Source organism: Rattus norvegicus, chromosome 16 (genome assembly GCF_021556685.1).
Source record: "Rattus norvegicus strain SHRSP/BbbUtx chromosome 16, alternate assembly SHRSP_T2T, whole genome shotgun sequence".
Lineage (NCBI taxonomy): Eukaryota > Metazoa > Chordata > Mammalia > Rodentia > Muridae > Rattus > Rattus norvegicus.
The window spans coordinates 75,502,539-75,527,283 of NC_141549.1; the positions used below are offsets into that span (position 1 = coordinate 75,502,539).

Here is a 24,745-nt window from a genome sequence, read left to right on the forward strand (position 1 = left end):
TAGAGTAACTTCTAAGAGATAAACAAAACAGTCACCAGAAGTGGTTTTGGTACGCTTTTGTTTTTGTTGTTGTTATTTGTTTGTTTGTACAGTATAGCCCTGGGTTCCCTACTGCTGGTTAAGGTTTGGGGGCCAGATCTAAAGTGTTAAATCAGGGTGGGGAGTAGAAGTCAGTGATAATCATTTGTCTATCCCATGGAAGGCCCTGAATTTGATCCCCAGTGTCAGGGTCCATGATTCACCGAAGAATGACTCCCCGGACTCAAACAGTGTATAAATGCAAAGAGTGTTTTATTCTGCAGACGTCCAGCGTGCTGGGGCCTCCCATTACCAAGACAGAGAGACAGCCAAGTGAGCTTGCAGGCCTTATTTAAAGCGCATTGGAATTCCTGGGTAGGTGAGCTTTATGCTTTTTTTTTCTCTCTCTCTCTCTTCATCTTTATTAACTTGGGTATTTCTTATTTACATTTCAATTGTTATTCCCTTTCCTGGTTTCCGGGCCAATATCCCGCTAGCCCCTCCCCCTCCCTTTCTATATGGTTGTTCCCCTCCCCATCCTCCCCCCATTACCGCCCTCCCCACAACAATTATGTTCACTGGGGGTTCAGTCTTGGCAGGACCAAGGGCTTCCCCTTCCACTGGTGCTCTTACTAGGATATTCATTGCTACCTATGAGGTCAGAGTCCAGGGTCAGTCCATGTATAGTCTTTGGGTAGTGGCTTAGTCCCTGGAAGCTCTGGTTGGTTGGCATTGTTGTTCATAAGGGGTCTCGAGCCCCTTCAAGCTCTTTCTGTCCTTTCTCTGATTCCTTCAACGGGGGTCCCGTTCTCAGTTCAGTGGTTTGCCGCTAGCATTCACCTCTGTATTTGCTGTATTCTGGCTGTGTCTCTCAGGAGAGATCTACATCCGGTTTCTGTCAGCCTGCACTTCTTTGCTTCATCCATCTTATCTAGTTTGGTGGCTGTATATGTATGGGCCACATATGGGGCAGGCTCTGAATGGGTGTTCCTTCAGCCCCTGTTCTACACTTTGGCTCCCTATTCCCTCCCAAAGGTATTCTTGTTCCCCTTTTAAAGAATGAATAAATCTCCATTTTTGTCTTTTGTTTGTTTTCTTGCTATTAATTTGTTGGATAATTGACATTCTAGTTTGACTGGCTGAACTTGAGAATAGAAATTGTGACCACAACATTGTGAACACAAGGCATATCATGTGTGCGAGCACACACATACACACACACACACACACACACACACACACACACACTCACATGCACACACTAAAAATTTAAATTATAATGGCATATATTAGTTACAGGTTTCATTATGGGATGTAAAATCACTGCTCTTGATGGTAGATCTCTCAGGCAAGTGTTCTACACGACATTATAGTTCAGCACAAAGGAAGGTTCTGGAAACACAAGTAATGCAACAAAGTTACATGCAGTTACAATGTGTCAGTTAATATGATAAAAATACAGGTGTGCTGGCTAATCTGTCAACTTGACATACAAACTAGAGTTTTCCAAAAGGAGGGAACCTCAATTGGGAAAATTCTTCCAGAAGATCCAGCTGTAGGGCATTTTCTCAATTATCGATTGACGTGGGATTGATGTGGGAGACGCCAGCTCATTATGAGTGGTGCCACCTCTGGGCTGGTGGTCTTGGGTTCTATGATAGAGCAGACTGAGTGAGCCTTGGGAAATAGCCAGTAAGTAGCACCCCTCGTAGACTCTGCATCAGTTCCTGCCTCCGGCTTCCTGCCCTGTGTGAGTTCCTGTCCCAACTCCCTTCAATGATGAACAGCAATGTGGAAGTATAATCCTTTCCTCCCCAACTTGTTTTTTGGTCATGGTGTTTCACAGTCATGGTGTTTCGTCGCAGCAATAGAAATCCTAATTAAGGCAACAGGGCATTAAATCCAGTCATCAGTTCAGGCTATTTTAAATTTTCCGGTATACTTGAGAATATATGCATCCCAGCTTGTTCTGTTCCGCTCTTGTCTTATGGGGTACCTGAAGAGAAAAACTCCTAAGAGGCCAATAAAAATTGAGCGGAGTCTTTACTGACTGCCGGCAGGATGGTCCCAAGCAGATTAGAGGGAGGCAGCCTCCAACCACCAGCTCGTTCTAAGGAAAAATGAAATTGTGACTGTCAGGTGACAAATGGCTAACCATGGTGTCTATAGCATACACAAAGCCCATGCTGGCCCCAGGCTCTCACAGCCTTGCAAGAACCTGTCACAGAGCAGAATCCTGGCTCTTCTCACCCCAAACCCCCCTAAAACTCTCCAGTCTGGGGTCTCTGTTCTGTTTTGTGCCATTCCATTCCCTTCCCTCCCCTCCCCTTCCCTTCCCTTCCCTTTTCCCTTCCCTTCCCTTTTCCCTTCCCTTCCCTTTTCCCTTTTCCCTTTTCCCTTTTCCCTTTTCCCTTTTCCCTTTTCCCTTCCCTTTTCCCTTCCCTTCCCTTCCCTTTTCCCTTCCCTTTTCCCTCTTCCCTTTTTCCCTTCCCTTCCTTTTTCCCTTTTCCCTTCCCTTCCTTCCCCCCAGCTTCTGATTCTATAAACCCCTTTTCCTTTTGGCCATGGACTTCTTTGTTTGTCCTGGGCTCTTGGCCTTTTCTCCTTCCCCTTCTCTTCCTCCCTCCCTTTCTGCCACCCTCTCTCATGGTTCAGTCTGGACCCTTCCAGATGCCCTGGCTGTGCCCCCGCCCCCTTCCTATCTACAATAAAAACCTTCTCCTCAGCCATACCTCGGAGGGGCCATGTCCTCATTTTCATTCACTGACATACACAGAAAGGAGCTGCAGTGAGCAAGCAAGCGCTGTTTACAGAACTGGAGAGACAGTAGTCAAATGGCAGGCCGTTAACCTTTAGCTCAGAGCCACAGTCTGGAGGAACTTATGGCTGGACCAGAAACAGTTAACCTAAGGAATTTAGAGCTGGTCTAAGAGACCAGAGATCAGTTCTACCCAAGATACTTTTAGCACTTAAAGTATTCTTAGGGAAACTTTTGTAAGATGGCATAAGTTATATGCAGTAGCCTATGATACTTGCTTTTTTCTTATTGTAATTGTTATTGTTGTTGTTGTTGTTATTATTATTATTATTATTATTTTATATGCCTGTTTTATAATAAGAAAGGGTGTGGATTTGGGTGGGCGGGGAATTTGGGGTCAGGAAACCATAATCAGAACATGTTGTATGAAGCAATCTATTTTCTATAGAAAATTTATTTAAATCACAAAAAATTTAAAAAAACACGAATCTTCTCTTAATGTGATCCAAGATTTCAAGCACTATTCAGTGCTATGTGCTCTTGTAAACGGAATCAGGTCCTGGGTCTGGTCTTCCACACTATGCCTTCCTAAGGTTCCAATATGCTGTTGGGATCTTCCTCCTGACTCCCCCCACTCCCAATGCAACATCTACTTTTAAAAGCTTAGTCTGGCATGGGAAAAATGCCCTCCTGAGGAGAAAGCCTTCTAACCAGGCTACCCAACATTTTCGTGTCCAAACAAAACTCCAATTCCCAAACCCAAACTCTCAAAGGCAGTCCAAAGACCCAGAAACAAGTCCAACCTGGACTATGGGAGAATTCCTGGTGGTTAGATAAAGGCCAGCACTCCTCAGGACTTTGTAACATTGTTTCCCTCTACCAAAGGGAGTCATTTCTCTTACCTCCAGCCAAAGGGACAAATGACTGACTAGTAGTATACTGAAGCCATGCTGGCCTCTAGGCTCTTCAGTATCACAAGGGTCTACTACATCCCAGCCCTTCCCACCTCTCCTCTCCTTTCCATTTCCTCCAGCTCATGCTTCCCTTACCTCAGCTGCTGGTCCTTATGACTCTGCTAACCTTGCCCTGCTCCTGCTCAGCTTACTGAGCTCTCCTCTCTCTCTCTCTCTCTCTCTCTCTCTCTCTCTCTCTCTCTCTCTCTCTCTCTCTCACACACACACACACACACACACACACACACACACACACACACACACACACAGAGAGATAGCCCTGGCTCTGTCTGATGCCTTTCAATATTTTCTCTCTCATATCTAAAAAGAAAAAGAGGAAAAGAAAAAGAAAAAAAGAAACCTTTCCCCTTTCCCTTAACCATACCACGGAGCAATCATATTGGCAATTTCTTTACTAACTTCCTTGTATACAAAATATCAAGTTCTCAGTCCTGAAATCTTATATATACAAATAACACTAAACAGACTGAGAAGGCTGTATTCGGATATTTATACATACATATGTGTGTAATATGTGTGCGTGCGTGTGCGTGCGTGCGTGTGTGTGCGTGTGTGTGTGTGTGTGTGTGTGTGTATGTAATGATAACAAAGAAAGCAAAGAAAGGCTGTGAATTTGAAAGAAAGGAACATGGAACAGTTTGGAGAGGGGAAAGGGAAGAATGATATAATTACTTTTTGTTTGTTTGTTTTTTTCTTTTTTTCCGGAGCTGGGGACCCAACCCAGGGCCTTGCGCTTGCTAGGCAAGCGCTCTACCACTGAGCTAAATCCCCAACCCCTATAATTACGTTTTAATTTCAGTAAATAAATATGTTTTCGAAAAGGATGGTTTAATTGCCTCCAAATAAACACAAATCAAGATAAAAAGCCAATAAAACTGACTCCTAGTTTGGCTTGTGATATGTTGTCAGAATCCCTGAGGAACCAAACTCATGCTGGGTATCCATCTGAGCAGCCACAGCTGAGAGCCAAGTTGATGTCTCTGGATTTAAAAGCCACTTTCTCATATCTTATGGGTGAGGAGGGAAGGGGTGGGGGTGGGGGGCTTCTCTTGGAGTCAGCTTGTTTGCGTACGTGTTTCAATTCCTAACCTTCGATGTTGACTTACTACTTGGCTTTCTTTCAGAATAGATCTGTGGCCATCCTGGAGTTCAACCTCTGGGCAAGGTTCTCCCCCATTCCCGAAGCACTGTGCAACCACAACCACCACAGAAGACACAGCTGGGTAGCTCCCCGAACCTGGGCGTTCCTCCAGTGCAGAGACCGCAAGCGAAAATATGGAAGCTCAAAGACAGGATGGGAAGCTGGCATCGTCGTTATCCTTGGGAAAATACCACATTTCTGAGGAGTATGGCTTTCTCCTTCCAAATCCTCTGGTAAGAATGGTCTTGTCCTGGCCCGCACAGGTGTCTGGGTGTTTGCCCTTTACCCTCTGTGGTTAGTAGAAGGGTCACCTGCTGGAGGAAGACAGGGACTACAGTAGAGCATGCTGCTGGGGACAGCACAAAGCCAGTGTTCCCCTGCTGTTTCCTAAACTATATGGTAGTGAGCCCTGACCATCAGAAGCAAAGGTGCTGTCAGAGAGGGTGGGGACATGCCGTAAGGACAGTTAGAACCCTGTAAGTACAGCAAAGAGCTGCAGACGTGCATGCACCACAGGGCATTACACAGAATAGTGGAGTTACCCCAGGGTAGATCTGCTCTGCAGGCAGACCTAAGTAGTCAAAGGGCTTAGCCTTCTGTGTTGATGCAGACCATCTTACTTGCTGGTGACAGCAGAGACAATGGGAGACCTGCAGTGCTTTGAGAGCCATAGGAAGATTAGATGTTATGGGAGAATTTCCGATGTAGGGAAGGGGTTTTGGAAAGCAAGCAGGCCTGACATGTTTACCTACAGAGGAAGAGCTGATGGCAGACACACCCTTGTCATCGCCTTGCATGTGTACTGAGTTTGGAAAGATAACACTGCCAAGCAGGGAGCCTTCAGGGCAGACCATAGCTATGGGTTTTCTGGGCTGCTTTCCTCTTTGTAAACACTGGGACCAGATAAGACACAGTAGCAAGGTCAAGTTTTCCTCCTGTTTGTGAGAAAGGATCTACGCTATGGTGTGGTGGATGGGTTCCGGGTGCTTCTCACACAGAAAGGAAACATTCCCTGCCCACCCAGCTACTCATGTATAGCCCAGTGGTTTCAATATGATTCTTTGTTTCTCTTTCCATTTTCTTTCTTTGGTGCCAGGGCTTTCAATGTCTTTTTTTGGTAAAGGAGGAGGGAAAAAAAAAACCTTGATTAGAATCAGGCCCTGGCTGCCCCAAAGGTCAAAATGGACTCAGTTCAGCATCACTGGACAAACAGTAGGGCAACAATACACTGGTTGGGAAAGAGGAGTCGGTGTGGCCCAGCCCAGTGCCCCACGGCACAGCCAGGACCTGTTCCTCTCAGGCCAAGGGCAAGCCTTAGGAGGCAGACCTTCACCGTCTCTTTCAGAAAGTCTCACTGAAGAAAACATAGTTGGCGAGTGAGTTCGAGGGTATTGATTACCCTATCCAGATGTTTTTATCAATTCAAAGACTTCCAAGTTTTAGTGTCTTTTGCTCCTCACATCTGTAAAAGTACCACAAGAATTCTTCGTTAAGACATCTGTCCTCTGTGTATGTCAGGGAGGACAACAAAACACCTTTTTCAGCTGAAGAATGTAAGGACATCAGTTTGCAGGAGAGGAGGCACCTCTCCTAGAAGCTGGACTCCCCCAGGAAATTGACCTAACACCCTTCCTAAACACAATGTGACTGCTATTTGAGTCATTTCCTCCCAGAGCACTAAGGGCAGAGCAGGTTAGAGCAGTGGTTCCTGGGCTGTGCGCTGAGACCATTAGGGGAGTTTTAACCTAGAGTCCAGATGTCTGAGCCCCACCCTGTTTATTCAGATACTAGGCCCAGTCAAGAGCTGTAAGCAGGGAACGTGGGACAGAGGGAACAAGCTAGCAAAACCAGCCATGAAGGGCCCAGCGAAGACTCTTAAGTGCAAAAACAAAGTAAATAAATGGATGGCATGCCCACTCCATGCTGTGCTTAAGGGGAAAGTTTCATTGTGGGTGGGGGGAGAGAGAGAGAGGAACAAAGAAAGCAACCAGAGACATCCGGATGAGTCCATAGCAGAGAGATAACAGACTGAATATGGCCACCAGATTGGAAGTGACCAAGGCTATCCGGGAGAGAAGGAAGGTCAGCAGAAGTCAGAGAACAGAGAAAACCAAGTGAGAGAAAACAGGGGTGGGGGATGGAGAGAAGTTAGCAAGAATAGCAGGTTATGGAAGAATGGGTTGGGGAGGGGGAGCCTGTGTGCTGGAGGGAGTAGGGTAGGGAAGGAGCTGAGAAGGGTCGGGATGCTGGAAGGGACTTTGAAATGTACAGCAGGAACTTGTGACAGGAGGAGACTGGAGGCCACAAATGACCATATGTCCGTTCTGCGAGGGGTAAGGGGAAACAGTCCTTTAGGTCGAAGGAAACCAGCGTCATAGGTCCCTGCGGAGTGCTGGCTTTTATCTAACCCCCAGAAACTCTCTTGTAGTCCAGGTGGAGCCCATATCTGGATAGATGGACTGCCGTTCGGAGTCTGGGAAATTAGCATTTCCTTTGGATCTGACAGTTGAGAGCCATTGCACATATATCATAGGGGTAGATATCAGACTGACAGGGATGGTCACAAGGACACCCTCGGGAAAACCAATATATCCCTTCTCATTCAGAAATTCTAAGCACTTGGTTGAAGCATTAGGCCACAGCTGGACCGAAGACTGGGTAGAAAATCAATTACCACGGACAGCTGTACTTTTCAGACAAGACAGAAAGGAAGAAGTGTAACGTTGCCCTGAAATGTGAGGTGGTCACCAATGATCTCTGGGCACTCAGGACTTGGCAGACTGAAACCAATGAATCCAGAGTCCATAGTAGGGACAAGGAGACCAGATTGGATAATGGTTAATGATGACCAAGGTTGGAAAATGTATATGGAAATAAGAGAGAGTGTAATGACTAAAGTATGGGGTTTCATGCTTGTGCCAGTATTAAGGAACAAAAAAAAAAAAAAAAAAAGTTGGAGGAGAGACAAAAGGGAAACAGGTAGTCAGGTAGAGAACACGACTAGTCCCAGCTTTCTGCACCAGATGAATTTTAAAAGAAAGAAAAAAGAAAATGAAAAGAAAAAGGAAAGAAAGACAGACAGAAAAAAGGCAAGGCAGACAGAAAGGAAGGAAGGGAGGGAAGGAGGGAGGAAGGAAGGAGAAAGGGTCTGACTGCTCCTAGTTATGGTGGAGAAGGTTTACTATACATAAATAGCTGGTGGCAAGGATGTGTGGGAAAGTCTAGCGTGGTCATGACCCTGAGTCTTGTAAGGAGAGGGAGTAAGGGTAGGGCAGTCCAGCCCCCAGGCTAGAGAAGTTTAGGGAAGGGGCAGCCAGTAGGTCCGGGTAACAGGTAGGGACTGAGGGTTGCTAAGAACCTGGAGGTGGCATTGATATGTTAAGTAAGCACCACAGCCTTTTGTCTTGGGTTTGAAACCAAGAGAGCAAAAGCAAGTGGAAGCCTTACAGAAAACCAGAGTTTTAAAAGGTGGCTGGCGAAACAACCGAAAATGTTCTCTCTCTTCTAGCAAGACACCCAAGCTGAAAAGACACTTAAGACAATCCCTGGGGCAGGGACTTGACACGCCCTGAGAAGGGGTGCTTAAATCAGCACTGGAAAATGTGTCTGATACAGGAGGCTTCCAAGACGTATTTATTGGTTTCCTAGCACAGCCATAAAATGGCGAGCTACTTTACAACAGTGGCCAGTTCTCTTAACTCCCTGCCAGCCCTCTCAGCAGTTCCCAGCCCTCTGCTTCAAACATTTCTCCCAACTATCCCTTCCTCAATTTCCTAACAGTGTTCTTAACCAATCCCTTCTTCCCATTTCCCCACTCCAAAGGAAAACTGCTCTGGCCCATCCACTCAGCTCAGCTTCTCTTGGCTCAACTATCTTCCAGCCATATCTTCTCATATCTCCCAGCTCTTACTCTGCCAGCCCAATCCCCTTCATCTCCTGCCTCAGCTGGCTCTTTTATAGTCTACCCTGTTCTCAGAAATCCAGGAAGCAACCAACGCTGAAGGTCTTCATAGGGTCAAGCCGTTCTAACAGCTAAACAATTCTTAAAGGGCTGTTGACTAGCAACTGAAGACCCTTTAAAGGGCCAGGAGCACAAGATAAATCACATTACAGTTCCATATGAACCGAACACTGGGGAGCTAAACCTGCGGTCACTTAGTCTGAATTCTGGAAAGGGGAATTAAGTAAGGTTCCGGGCCAGCCACACTCCCTCCAAAGCCTGCAGTGCAGGATCTGCCCAGGCCTTTCCCGGGCTCCTGTAGCTTCAACAGCTTCCTGGCTGTTGACTCCTGGCATCTTTCCCTTCTACCCCTTCCTCATGTGGCCTTCTCCTGCCCAGTGTCTCCTCCCCTAATTTTCTTTTTCTTTTTTTCCTTAGAAGGATCCTGCTCATTGGTTCTTAAGACCCAAGTTAACCCCAGATAACCTTATTAGTGAAGAGCCCTCTTCAAATAGTATCATGTCCTTAGTTCCTAAGGGGGACATATTTGTATTTTAAGACTTGGGTCAAAGTATGAGCAGATGGTGTAATATTAGGGGTGAGGACTGAAGGGTTTGTCTTGTCCTGAGATTCCCAAACCTAACCTTTCAGGAATGAGAGGGGGTGGGAGGGGAGCCCATGACAATGACAGGCACGAGTGTAAAATATCAGCGGTCACCAAGGGACTTGGGGACATCCGTGACTGAGTGCATTCTAACCATGTATGAAGATCATGCCAAACATAGAACCTAGACTAGAACCTTCCACACAAGACAGACCACCTTAGTCCTTGTCTTAGGGGTCGGCGGGCAGGGTTACTATTTCTATAAAACATACTTTAAAAATCTATTCTTAATTTTTTATTATATATATATTCATTTATATTATAAATGTGTAAGGAAAACTGTACATGAGAAAGAAAAGAAATGCCCTGGGTTTTACTTACCCATCTGTCATCCTGGATAAACACAAACCAGGACGTTTATTTGTAAAAGGAAAGGAATTCGAGGTAGTGAGTCATGGCCTGACCCTGAAGTCCCAGCACTCTAGAGGCCAGGGCAAGAGGGGAAGGAAGGCTGGAGAGGGAAAGACCAAGGATTTTATTACTCCCATTCACCTCAGTTCTGGATCTTTTGGTTTTCGAAATAAAAGACAACAAAAACAACAAACAAACAAACAAACAAGCGAAAACTCAACAACATTTTAAATGTCCAATTTCCTCTTCTTTGGCACTCACTCTTTATCCCACCTCCCTCCCTCTTCCGTGTGTTTATCCAGGACAAGTGTTGTAAAGTTTCTATGACCTCTGTGTCAGAAGGGGGTTTGGCTTGGACACCAAGCACACGTGCTACACAGGGAGAGTTAACCTCCCTGAGTTTTAGCTGCCTATTCAGTTCCTGATGCTATGATAAGGTGTCCCCTGAGAATGACAGAATCGGGAAGGGGTTTGTTTGCGTTCACAGTTCAGCAGAAGCCATATGGTGGCCTGAACTCAAGGTGTCTGGTCTTGTGGCACCCACACCAAGAAGTAGAGACCGATGGAGGGTGGGTCTCAGTTGTCTTTCTCATTGTTCCATTGTCTAAGGTCCCATCCCATGCGATGGTGCCACCCACGGCTATTCTAACTAGATAGCTTCTCACGGTTGTGTCCTGAGGTTTGCCTCCCAGTCATTCTAGACCCTGTCAAACTGGCAGTCAATACTAACTGTTACACTTCCTGCGTTTCGGTGTGGAAAGAACGAAATAGGAGTCTCATGACACAAACACCCACGGGTTAAAAACAAGCATCAGTATGCAGACTAGCAACAATATTAAAAAGTGACTTTGGGAAAAGGGGAATTTTCTAAGTATGCTTCAAGGCCAGGAAAAATTGGTGAGATATGGCTTGTTTCATTATTCCATTAGGAGTAGGTACTTAAAATACACATAAAGGATACCATACTTGGGATATATGTTGGGTTTTAGTCTAACCTGGACTAAAGAAGGACACTTGGTTTTAAAACAAACAAGAAAACCAAGTGACTAAAGCTTATGAAAGGTGAACTTGCAGAAGCCATATGGTGGCCGGAACTTAAAACATCTGGTCTTGTCACACCCACAGCCAAGAAGCAGAGACAGATGGATGGTTGTCTTTCTCATTGGTCTGTCGTTTGGGGTCTATTTTAAAACTAGAATAGTAACACATTGATAATGAGCTACATAGGCCACCTGAAAGCACATTGGCACCTAAGTGTTGTCAACTTAGATCAGAGGGCAAGAATTGGGGTGCTCTTTCGTCTACTTTCGAGAGTTCAAGCTTTTTTGAATGCCCTGTTAGCAACGTTGACTCGGAAGACTATCTCATTTTCTTCTTTAGGTATTGGAAAGCCAGTTACAGAGCAACTGAGTAGCAAAGACTTATTCTTGACTAAGAACAGGAGACATGGGAAACAAAACCACACGTTCACTCCGTGATCTGTCCTAGTTATAGGCATAGGATCAAGGAGCTGAGTGGGAGGGAGAGGCTGGTAACCAGGAGACATTTTGTTACTGGGAGACAAGTATTTTCTATGACTAGGTGGAGATTTCCCAGGAATTCCATCAATGTGTCTTTTTCAACTCTTTTTAAAAATTCACTAATTAATTTTGGTATGTATGAGAAAGACGGAGAGAAGGAGGAAGAGGGAGGGAGAGGGGGAAAGAAAGACAAACAGAGAGAGTGATAGAAAAAGACAGAGAGAGGGAGGGGTAGAGGGAAAGGGAGAGACAGAGGGGGTGAAAGGGAGAGAGAGGAGGGAGGAAGGGAAATGGAGAGAGAGATAGAGAGAGGAAGAGGGAATGGGGGAGAGGAAGAGAGAAAGAGTGACAGAGAAGGAAAAGGAGAAGGAAAGGGGGAGAGAGAGAAAGGTATACACACACACAGACACACCCAGAGAGACAGAGACAGAGACAGAGAGACAGAGAGACAGAGACAGAGAGACAGAGAGACAGAGAGACAGAGAGACAGAGAGAGAGACAGAGAGAAGAGAGAGACAGAGAGACAGAGACAGAGAGAGACAGAGAGAGACAGAGACAGAGAAGAGAGAGAGACAGAGAGACAGAGAGAGACAGAGACAGAGAGAGACAGAGACAGAGAGAGACAGAGACAGAGAGAGACAGACAGAGAGACAGAGACAGAGAGAGACAGAGACAGAGAGAGACAGAGAGAGACAGACAGAGAGACAGAGACAGAGAGAGACAGAGACAGAGACAGAGACAGAGAGAGACAGACAGAGAGACAGAGACAGAGAGAGACAGAGACAGAGAGAGACAGAGAGAGACAGAGACAGAGAGAGACAGAGACAGAGAGAGACAGAGACAGAGAGAGACAGAGACAGAGAGAGAGACAGAAAGACACACACACACAGAGAATGCTGATGTCATGGTGTCTCTCTGGAGGTCAGGGAACAACTATTTCAGGAACTGGTTCTCACCTGCCACCTTGTGGGACACAGGATGACCTTAGGTCTTTAGTCCTGCCTGCTGGCTAGCCTACTTTTCCCAACTTTTATGGGTCCTTCTGACCATCTCCCTAGCAACAGATAACTGTGATGTTCCTGAGGTCGGCATGGAGCATGCATGTAGGTGCTATATTATGAAGTTAAAGGTGTTTGGGAGTCACTTCGGCTCTTAGATAATTCTGACCAACCTGACCTGAGGAGCAACCTCTGGCCTACACTATCTTGCTATAAAAAGGAACTCAGATTAAAGTCAGGGAGAAATTCTCTAAGCTAAGTAAGAATACTGATGACTCTCCTGCCCGCTGATTGAAACATTCTGTTTTTTTTTTTTTTTTAAAGATTTATTTATTTATTATATATAAGTACACTGTAGCTGTCTTCAGATACACCAGAAGAGGGCATCAGATCTCTTTACAGATGGTTGTGAGCCACCATGTGGTTGCTGGGAATTGAACTCATGACCTCTGGAAGAGCAGTCGGGCGCTCTTAACCGCTGAGCCATCTCTCCAGCCCCTGTTTTTTTTTTTTTTTTTTTTTTTTTTTTTTTAATTTATGTACCTTTGAAATAATGATAATAATAATAATAACAATAACAACAGCAGCAACAACAACAACAACAACAATAATAATAACAATCTAGGAGTAGTAGTTGTAGTTGTAGTATTTTGGTTGTTGCACGTGTTAGGCAATCACTCTCCAATGATCTAATATTTCCCATCAGGCCTAGCTAGCATCGTACAAATGTTGAGTTTGAGTTAGGAGCTAAGCAGACCACATTTCCATGTTGTCTTACAGGTACTAGCAGACCCCACCATAGGAAGTTTGTAGGACTCTGACCAACTTCCAGAGCCCCTCTGAACTTCAGAAAATACTAAATCTCAGAGGTCCTGCAGCTCTCCGTCCTCCCTACAGAGCCCTCATAGCCGGTCCTGGCACATGTGGAGGTGTAAAACAACCTGTTTGAATTTGTCAGACAAATTTCCTAGATAACCAGTCTGGAGAGAGCAATGGCTGGTGTTTAAGAATTCAGAGACCACAGAATGCAGACATCAAAAGCCTGAGGCACATCCCCCTTGGCGGGGGGACCTCATTAATTAATTAAGTGAATAGACATGGTAGGTACATGTATGAACTGACATCAAAGAAGATGAATGCTGTCAAACGAGAAACTTGCCTGATGCTATTGTCTCTAGCATGGCAGCTTTAAACCTGACAATGAAGAGTAATCAATATAATTCTGCACTTTCTTCAGTCCCTAGAGCAGTGATTCTCAACTGGTGGGTCGAGATCCCTTGGCAGTTGCATATCCGTTGTGAAGAAGCAAAGTAAACTAATTTTACGGTTGGGGGGGGGTCACCACAACGTGAGGAACTGTATTAAAGGGTAGAAGTATTAGGAAGGGTGGGATCCAGTGACATAGAGGAAAGGTTGAAAAGCAAAATGCATTTTAAACTAGTCGTAGTTCTGTATAAGAGGGGAGTTTAGCAATCTTCTGAGTAAGAATCAAAAAGACCCTGGAGCCTAACAATACCTGTGGTTGGGGTGACACCTCCTACTTAAATGGGTTGTACGGAACCTTTCAAACTGCTCTCCTCTCTTCTGGATCACTTGCAAGGCTTGGTCCCTGTCAGTGCTTGTCAAACTCGGGCTGTGTCAAGCACTTAGATAACTGATGGATAACTGGCTGCAGGGTTCCACCAGAGTGTCAGCTTCAGATGTCTGGGGTGAGGGCCAGGAGTCAGTGGGTTAAACAGTACCTGAGGGATACAGGTACTGTGGACACCGACCAGACTCAGATGCTTTGTGGTTGAGTTTGTGTGTTGAGTTTACAGGAGTTCAAACACGAGACACTGGAAACAAAGAAGGGGGCAGCCTTCCTCTGGGATCTAAGGGAAAAGAATCGACTGCAGCCTAGAGTCTCAGTTCTCAGAAACGAACCATTTAAGAGTTCTCACACAGGCTAGGAGGGCGGAACCCAGTCAGGTTTAGTTTAATTCTGAGTAGGATTCCTTATTTAGGTACCAAAGAAGGAAAGGGCACAGGTAATGGTTACCGACAGCCTCTTTTCTAAGCCCCACCCACTCAAGGAGGCATCTCAGTTCTACTGACTTTACATGCACAGTTTTCTATTTCAAAGTAAACGTGGGATGTTCTAGTCCGGTGTTTCAGTCACTATGTTCAAATATATTCTAAAATGTACACTGGTGAGACTGAGTAAGTTGACGGTTCACAGATATGACAGCTTGCATCCATCCATCTATCCATCAATCAATCACCTATCTATCTATCTATCTATCTATCTATCTATCTATCTATCTATCTATCTATCTATCTATCTATCATCTATGTATCTTCTATCAATCATCTATTGGTCCCTATCTATCATCTATCAACCATCTATCTATCCATACATCTATGTATCTATCTCTCTCATACATATATATGCACACACAAATATATATATATATGAGATAGGAATCAAGATTCACAGTACTAGGCAAGTGTTCTACTCCCAGGCAGCAGGGCAGCCTCTGCAAAATGACACCATCAATGACTTCTCTCCAGAACAAAGGCTGGGTGGGCTGGGAGGGGACAGGGTCGGGGTGAGTGCAGGCCGTGAGACCAAAGACTGAGTCTGATGAGGCTCTTCCCCAGGGACACCTCCACCTGTCCAGAACCACAACCACCCTTTCAGATATAGTTTGACTCAAGGCTTCCAGTTCGTCCTGAATTGCTTCAGAGCCAAAGGAAGAAAGGAGAAATTAAATGGAGCTCCAAACTTCACACTTTGTGGCAAGATGTTGGAAATACCAGGGTTGGAAATTAACCAAGAGTTTTAGTCCAGAATCACAGGAAATTTAGATGTCATGACCTTCACCCCCACCTCCACCCCAGCCACCCCAACAGCAGCAAGAAGTGACATGTGGGTTTCCTGTTGATCTCTGCTTCTCCAGAAGTGGACTTTCAAGTTTCCTGGCTTCTCACTGTCCCTCTGTGTCATCGTGTTTGCTCAGGGTCAGCTCCTCTCTGCTCTCCCTAGTTCTTAGCATAATGCTACCCCTCTCTCTGGTCTCACAGCCTGACCTTTACTCCAATGAGCTGAGAAACTGGGTCCATGGGAAGCCAAGCCTCCAGCCCCTCACTTCTGCTTCTTCCAGGTGCATCTCCCTCTGGCTTCTCCTCCCCTTCTTCATGCCCTGCTGCCCCTGTGTCCTCCACCCCCTCTTCTTCCCACCGCTCCTCTTACAGCAGCAGACTCCCTAGAAGACCTCTGTAAATGCAGGCTCCTTTACACTGATGTCTCTCCTAAGAAGTCCATCCGGTCGACCCACACTTCCTCAGCATGGGAGCGTTGGAACCTAGCTTCCAAGACCCTGCCCCCAGTTTCTATAACAAAGGCATAGAGAAACCAGCACACACTTTGTGTTGCTCTGTCTCTAAGGGGTAGCCTGCTATTAACATCTATATTGATGCCTTTGATCTTTTCATGGTTATCACAAAATTATCTTAAGTTTTGACTGCCATGTGGTCTTTCTCTATGGCTCATCGACCTTCTTCTTATCTGTGCCGATGGAATCAGTTCCTGTGCCTCCCTTGTAAATATCTCCCAGTGCGCTAATCTAGGCTTTCTTGATGTTTCGGTTTGCATAACCTTCAGAAGTACCAGCCCCACTCCATTGCTTTTCGTGACTTCTTTCTGAGCCTCACACTTCTTGGCACAGCATTTGAATTTCTACAGAAGTGGAAGCCGGATTTATTGAGAACTAGCTTGTTGCCTACTCAGACTTCTGCTTGTATTTCCTATGTGTTCTGACTCATTGACAGCCACTCTGTTCATAAATATGGTCATGGCTTTCATCCCATTTCTCTGTAACTCCGAGGTTATACATTACTTTGGACAACCTGGTCACTGAAAAGCCACTGGGCTCCATCCATGTTTGGTGAACATTTTCTGAAAGACCAAATAACCTTCTTTTGCATAGCATACCTCGTTCTGCTATGACTGCCGGGGTCTATTGCTTGTATTAGAAAGTAGACACAGACAATGGGAGTAGAGGAATTCCAGTATAAATCGATTCACAGAAATACTTGCAGCCTGACTGGGCAGCTCAAGCCATTAATTCCAGCTATGCTGGAGGCTGAAGCAGGGGGATCTCAAGGTCAATGGCAGCCTGGGGGAACTCACAGAGATTGTCTCAAAATAAAAAAATAAAGCTATACACTTGAAGACCCACGTCTACAGTGCAGTACATGGGAGACTAAGGTAGAAGATTGTGAATTCAAGACCAGCCTGTGCTACGCTGCAAAAGTCTGTCTCAAAAGACTGAAAATACAAAACTAAAAGCGAAGAGAAGTTACTTTCAGACTTCAAAAACCAGGGCCAATTGTCATGTTTCTGGGAATATTTCCTTTTCATTCCCACAATAGGGAATGAAAACAATAGGGAATTAACTCCTCCCCTTCTTGAGAGTCTCAAGCACACATGCATAGACACACACACACACACACACACACACATATACACACCCACATGCACACTCACATGCACAAATGCAAACACACACACTCCAGCATGAAGCATGTGGCTTACATTGGGACTCATTTGCCTCCATTTATTCCCTCCCATGCTGTATGATACGAGATCTGTATTCTAGTCACCTGTATTCTAGTCACAGTGTCTAAGTCAGGCTTGTAGTAAGTTCTCTTTGCACACCCGGGTTGACTTGAATTCTCCTGAAGAATACTCCAAACCTGCTTTCTGAGCTGTTTCTATCTGAAATGCAGGAAGAACTTCCCGACCATTACAAGCCTTGGATGGAAATTTCCCACAGACTTCCTCACTTAATCGAGAGCCACCAGCTCCAAGCTCATGTGTACGAGGTACGATGTCGCTTTCTTCTTCTCTTCATGTTCCTCCTCTCGACACCCCTTCCATTCCACATCCCCTTCCTTCTCAGCTTTCTGGGAGTTGACAGTTGACCCGGCAGTGGGAACTGACTATCGTCACTGTGACCAAGCTTGTCTTCCTTAACGTGCACAGGCAACACCTGAGACACATCAAGTCCTCATCGTGTGTTTGTGCAAAAAACGATGCTAGATGAGACTTGAAAATAAATTGTGGGGAAATGAGGAAGGCACATATGGAGATTGGCGAGAGCCATCTCGCCTACTTCTGTGAAACCCTGCCTGTCAGGCGGAGTCAAGTCAGGCCAGGGTCTGCTGGTAGACTTCCTGGCCTCAAGGCAAGGGGCTAAATGTTCTATTAATTTTAGAGGAAGGAACAAGGAGGAATAGGGAGGCCTCCAGACGGATACAGATAACGAATGTACCTCAGCCATGGTCTCTGCTGGCTTGTGACTTTCTTTCCCACGATGCTGTAAAGTTTATAAAGCCCAAGAGAATTAAACTCGGGGCTGCCGCAGTACTGACTGGACAGCCCTCCTGATCCTAACCTTTGTCTCCAGTCTTCTTTTCTGCTTTTCCTATAATCATCCTCACTCCCCCCTCAGAGAACAGCTCGACTTCATACTGGCAGGACCGGCACAGACCTTCAGTGTGCTTGTCCCAAGCCCCATGGTCACTGCTCTGCTACCTCTGGGTGGGCACCTTGGCCTTTATACTAGTTGAATCAAACGTCTCTCTGATTTATAAACTCAGAGTCAGCCTTGGCTAGGTAGAAAAATGAAGTCCACGGACATCACGTTAGAATTATGTGCATAAGTGTATGACGGACATGTGTGACAGAGCAATTTCCCTCAAAAAGGAATAGGAAAAATATGACCCCCCCCCCACAGCAGGCATACTCCGCTTCAGGAATTTTAGAGTAAGCATGAAACAGAGAGGTGGCCTCAGACTCTCACTTCCTTCTTTGAGAAATGGAAGAAGTCCTCACCTCATGGCTGTGTGCATTAATGGCTTTCATAAGGACCCTTTCACAGTTCCTGCTGGGTAACAGCACCCATCATTTGCATATCACTTCCCCACCGCTGGCTCATCTTCGCCTGTCACAAGCAAGCCACAAGGCGTCAGGTGTTCAAGCAAGGCACTCCACATTCCAGTACCTTCTTTGCTGGATGTCTAATTATTAATTGATTTTGAAAATGCTCATTGAATGATCCTTACAGGTTATTCAGAAATCAGGAGAGGCGGCTGGCCCCGGTAATACTCTAGATACATCCCAACCCCCTCCACCCCCCGAGGCTGAGGACTGAAACAGTAAGAAAGTGCAACCAAAAGGGTTAATTGTTGCACAAAACTCACACAAAGCCCCACAAAGGTGGTTTATACACGCTGTTGACACTAACAAAAACATCAAAGGGAAAAAAGATGGAGAACAGTAGAGGAAAATAACGGTGACCTATGGCCTACACACATGCACACACCACCACACACGGGTGCGCACACACACATGTACAAACACATCACCACATACAGGACACATATACACACATCGCCACTCACATGTGTACATGCATCATACATGCATAGGCACACGCATGTACCACATGTACAAACATATCACCACATACTCGGCACACATACTCACATACCCCCAAACACATATGCATGCATATAGACACTCACACACATGCACACACACACGCACACACACACACACACACACACACACAAAACCTACAGTGAACACACTATTCTGAATCAAGCTGTGAGTTGGAAGAACATACACACTGTCCCCCAAAACTCCTCACTAAGTGTTTCACCCTCAAAGGGAAAGTTCCTTCTCTCTCTGACTGATGTCTAGAACCCACAAAAATGTTAGCTGTGTACCAGTGAGAAAGGCAAACGGTCAGTAGAGGCTCTCCCACAAACCCATGTGTCTGTCTTTAGCCACTGTTATTTATACACTGATGAGTGAGTTACTAGCCAGGATGCAGTGGGACAAGCAGTTATGATGGCTCTGGGTGACAGGCAGATGAATAGCATTAGTGCAGATACTGAAAGGCACACACTTTCCTACAGCTAGTCCATTGTGTGAACCGATCGCACAGAAACATTCATTCAAAAAAAAGTGCAGATGAATAGACATAGCAACAGCAAATACAAGATAACAGAAGACAGGTCAGGAGGAGACGCCCATGAACTTCCATCCATAAAGATATCTGTTGCATAAATGAAAATGGGCAGCCATTAAGTGGTCATGTAGACATGTGTCTGCATTTCTCAGCCATGTGACACGTCTTTGCTCTGTAGTTTACTGAGCGATAGGAAGTGCGTGACAGTATCCATAGGCAGAATTATTGAACATCTACTACATGTGAATGTGTACTTAACATATATTATATATATGTTTATATATACTTATATTTATATATAAACATATATATGTTTATATATAAAACATATCACATATATGTGTATATATAAAACATTGCATGTAGATGATAAAGTTAGAGATAGATGGACATGTTTACCCTCTGAGAGAGTCTTAACATGTATAGCCCAGGCTGGCTTTGAATTGGACGTCTTCCTATCTCAGCCTCCAGACTGCTGGAATCATAGGCGTGCCCTTCTGTATGAAGACAAATGTCCTGTTTTCTGTGTAGTCGCCTTTGTATCAAATTATACTTTTCAACAAGTTCAAGAAGTGGTGTCCACAAGCACCTAATGTGTGTCAGGAATACTCAGCTCCTTAGTGAAGTCAGCGGGATGGCTCACCTGGTTCGGAGAACCCTTGAATGTTCACGGAGTTCTGAGAGAAGAGGAGTGAGATTCATTTTCCCTGGTTAAGTACACAACCAATTAATGTCAGGGGGATAAAGGGTGTGTGGCATTCTTCCCGACCAGCTGTTTGTGTAGGCAAAATGATTAACTACGAGGGTATGGTTTCCTTTTCAGTCACTATAGTTGCGTTTGAGTCACATGTATGCTTAGAAGGTGAGGCCAGCCATCCGGAAATGTGCAGGGACTCTCTAGAGAACACTCATCTGTGGACCTCGTTCCTTTACCCTGAGGCATCCTGTCCTGTAGGTGACCTTCGTCAACACCTGAGGTGTGACAAGGGACAAAGCATGGGAAGACACAGACTAGATTTTGAAGACTTTGAAAGACTTTTATATTGATTGCATGCTAAAATGTCTTTTATACATTGACTAATTTTACTTCTTTTTTGCCTTAAAAAAAAAAAAAACAAACTGTGGTTGCTGGAAATTTTCAAACAGAACCAGTGACTCATGCATGATTCTAGTGATCGGGGCTGTGGTCAGTCCGCAAAACTGTCTCATTCCTTCCTGATTCTGTGACCCTAGCAAATGCCTCTGAGACAATTTTGTCCTTCGGCTCCCATTTAGCCTCAAATTTCTACACTTGATCTTAGCCAAAAGGCCGAGAAGCGATAGCCTCAAATTTCTAGTACCAGGTCATCCTCTTCCCTCTAGCGGCCGGAGGAGGAAGGGCTCTGTGCTACCACCTCTGTTCTCATGGTCCAACCTACCCAGCAGTTTACAAGCCGCGCCTGCCCTCTGAGGCAAGCCTGCTGTGCACAGGGAGCAAAGTGGCGAGAACTGAAGGAATAAGCGAGGAGCCCGGGGTAATGAGGCAGGACAGGGAAGCTGGTGTGGTCGGACTGTGTACTGATGCTGTTTTTCAGGGTGGCCTTTCCGGGCCACCAGGAGCCGTGGTTTCCCACGGGGACGACGTGGGGATAAGGCTGGGTGGAAAACCCCGCCACCTCATCTGACTGGGTTGTGGTTGTTTGTCGAGGATCCGAGCAAGACTTACACCCAGCTGAGCCAGGGTTTTGTGGAGAGTTTACATCCCTAACCCCACTGGGTCTCTCTGCGTTCAGAAATGTTAAATGTGTTAAAGGGTTCGTAAAGTTAAAGGGTTCGTAAAGCTGGGGTCTTCCAAGTATCACGAGTCCCCAAAGGCTGCTGCGCGGGCGCTTGTGGGGGTGGGGTGGGGGTGGGGTGGGGGTGGGGTTTATCTCTACCTTCATGCTTACTCTGCTATCCTCAAAGCAATAGATGGAGACCAGTGTATGGCACAAACAACGCACAGCCTAGGTTGCGGACCTCAGGACGTGGGACCTCCCACACTGCATTAACGAGCTGGTTTAAGTGGTTGTGCACGAAGTCCTTTAGATATCTGTTGAAAGTCAAAGAGCCGTCTAATAGTCACAGGGTCCTAGTCCCCGGTCGTTCCGTTTTTTCAGATGCTAATCCTTTTAATCTCTTGAATAGATGCCTCTCCTGGACTGCAGGTTCCTGACCAGTTACCGCGAGCAGCGCCTGGCACACCTGGTGCTGGCCGCTATCACTATGGGATTCGTCTGGCAGGAAGGGGAGGCCCAACCCCAAAAGGTGAGGGGCAAGGAGAGACCTCTCAGTGCTGCTGGGCTCCCTGCACGTGGAATTAAGACATCAGCTCCAGGTTCCGTTGCCCAGTTTCCAAAAAATCAGTGGAAGGTTAGGAAAGAGGGTTAGGGGTTTTTGGTTTTGTTTTTGTTTTTCCGGTTTTTCTTTTCTTTTTCGCTACCAAGCTGATTTTCTTTTAGACGAATGGCCACTTTCAAAGATTCTTGGCACCGCCCCCTCCCGTTCCAATAATATGGGAGGAGCTTCCTCAGATCCCAAGAACTCCTAAAACACCCTGCAGAATTATGTATTTCCAAATACCTTGGTCCTGAGTTCATAGTTTGACACTCAACCGGACCTCCATGTCCTCTTCCTTTTCCCTAAGTTTCTCTTTCCCAGAAACCACGGCACCGCTCTTATTCTAGAAGGCGTGAGAAGCCTGAGGAGCGCTTCAGTGCTTCATCTCACCTATTGTCCCACACAGAAATACTTGAGGCGGAGAAGAAAGGACAGCACAGAGCTCCTGCCCCTTCAGATTCCAGCAGGATACTGTATCACATTTCATCTTAAGAACTCAAGTGTCTAGGGTCTGCGGTTGGAAGGTTTAAAACCCAGGCCAGGCAGAACCTCTTGATGGGTCCCCCGCATATGCTCCCCAAACTGATGATTTACTGAATTATGAGTTAGGGAGAAGAGGAGGGAAGCAATGTCCACCCCCCCCCCCCAAGGCCATCCAAGCCTCATCAACCCTCATTTTGTAAGTCTTCCCTGACCTCCTCCCATCCGGTGGACTGTCTACCTCACATCTCCCCCCCCCCCCAAGGCCATCCAAGCCTCATCAACCCTCATTTTGTAAGTCTTCCCTGACCTCCTCCCATCCGGTGGACTGTCTACCTCACATCTCCCCCCCACCCCCACCCCCAGGCCTGCCTTCTGTAGACGCTTAGCATAGTTCTATGCCCTGCAATTGTCTTTACCTAAAACACACTTCTTTCCTAACTCTGAGGAAGAAAGAATGGGAGACCCAGATCTTTAAACTCTTCAGTCCTGGGCTGGGGAGATGGCCCAGTGGGTAAATTGGGAGCAAGCAGGCCTGACACTGAAGCGAAGATCCCTGTCACCCATGTGAAAGCAGGGTACAGGCAGCAGGGGACAAGAGAGACCCTGTCTCAAACAAGGTGGATGGGGAAGATCAGCATTCAAAGTTGTCCACACACTCACAATGGCAGGAATGTGCCTACATTTATGTCTGTCTGTCTGTCTGTCTGTCTGTCTCTCTGACTCTCTCCTCTTGCCACACATACACACACTCACACACACACAGACACACACTCATACACATGTATACACATATGCACACTTCTGTTTTGTCTATGTACAGCTTTACTTCTATTTTTGCATCATGTGCATCAATGCCTGCACACACACACGCACACACACACATGCACACACATACACACTCACACACACATACACACTCACACACAGAGACACACACACTCACACACTCACACATATTATTTATCTAGAAAGCACTTTACACTGCTAGTTCTTAGTCTTCAATTTACACTAAACATTTTGATGAAATAATTCTCCTTCTTTCCCTTCTCCTTCTCCTTCCCCTTTCCTCTCCTCCTCTTATCCCTCCTCCTCCTCTTCTTCCTCCTCCTCCTTTCTTCTTTCCTCCTCCTCTCCTCTTTCTTCTTCTTCTTCTTCTTCTTCTTCTTCTTCTTCTTCTTCTTCTTCTTCTTCTTCTTCTTCCTCCTCCTCCCCCTCCTCCTCCTCCTCCTCCCCCCTCCCCCTCCCCCTCCCCCTCCTCCTCTTCCTCCTCCTTCCTCCAGAGGTTCTGTGTATCATGTGTACAGTGTGTTCCATCTCTGAATTTTGTGTCTCTTGCAGCATGTCCTCCTAACTAGCATTCTCCAGGAAGCATGGGTAGGGTACAGGTGGGGAACACTCAGGGAATTCATGCTTGGTCTCCAGGTCACTTATCACAGGCAACCATGGTGACTTCCTCTGCCAGTAGAATGTACCAATTGTCTGGATTCTTGTCCTAAAGGTGCTGCCAAGAACACTTGCTATTCCTTTTGTTGAGGTATCCAGGAGCCTGGGACTCCCACCTATCCTGGTCCACTCTGATCTGGTTCTGACAAACTGGACCAAAAGGAACCCAGAAGGGTAAGGAGGGGAAGGGTTCTCCAGATAGCAACAAATTGAGGTTCAAGAAAGACCCAGGACTTAAACTGTCCCCACAGAAAAGGTTCAGGATCTTACGGCTAGTTTATAGTGAGCCGTGAGCTCCCATTCATCATTTGCTTTAGGGTTCTGATAAAAGCGGATGCACATATCTAAACTCGAGACCTTCTTCTTCCTGGGCTCTCAGCACGCTGGCTTGCTGCTCCCAGTTCCCATCTGGATTCTCAATAGGACCTTCAGCCTGCAGCTGTAATATTAACTCTAGGCTCTTTTTCTCAGCATGTTCTGGTCTCCATTCAAGTCAGGTTAGGACTGGGTGTCGGGGTGATCAATATGGTTATGAATAAATTATTTCAGGTCAGTGGGATTCTGATTTGCACCATCTATTCCAACTAGTTAATACCATTCCACAGTTGTCTTGGATACAAGATCATTTGTCTATTGACTTTTCAACAAACCAAAAAAATCCACGGAAACTTCATTTTTGCAGTCAAATCTGTCTCAGGTGGTCGATGCAAGGCGGCGTTTAGTTTTGTGATAAATTAAAACAGCAAAAGAGAAGCTGAGGCTGTACATAAAAGGACCTTCCTTGGCATGATGGTTGTAGGTAGCCATGCAGCGTTTTAAGAGATGGTTATGATCTGCTCTGGATGCTTCCAAGAGACCCTTCCTTGTAAGAACTGAAGAGGGCTCCTCTCATCCAAGGCCCACTGAGCTTTATGCTTTCTGGGATGATGATGTCATAGGATGATGATGATGTTACATGATGTCATATGCTGGCGATGTTATAGGGTGGTGCTATATGATGGCTTCATATGGCGATATCATATGAGAGCATCATATCTTAGTGTTCAGTTTTTTTTTTGTGACTGGGACTGAATGAACC

The 24,745-nt window shown here is 45.9% G+C and overlaps 2 protein-coding genes across 1 annotated transcript in view; both read left to right on the forward strand.

Annotated features, from left to right (window-relative positions):
• The window catches only part of Erich1 (glutamate-rich 1), a gene marked incomplete at its 5' end in the record, with an annotated part of 52,793,804 nt that overhangs the window by 44,631,979 nt on the left and 8,137,080 nt on the right, over positions 1-24,745 (forward strand).
• Ido2 (indoleamine 2,3-dioxygenase 2) overlaps positions 4,932-24,745 on the forward strand; it is a 40,242-nt gene continuing 20,428 nt past the window's right edge. Inside the window, 4 exon segments of the mRNA NM_001419674.1 lie at positions 4,932-5,124; positions 17,135-17,230; positions 21,550-21,669; positions 23,723-23,841. Of these exon segments, the coding sequence (NP_001406603.1) occupies positions 5,026-5,124; positions 17,135-17,230; positions 21,550-21,669; positions 23,723-23,841 (434 nt within the window). The 5' untranslated portion in view covers positions 4,932-5,025.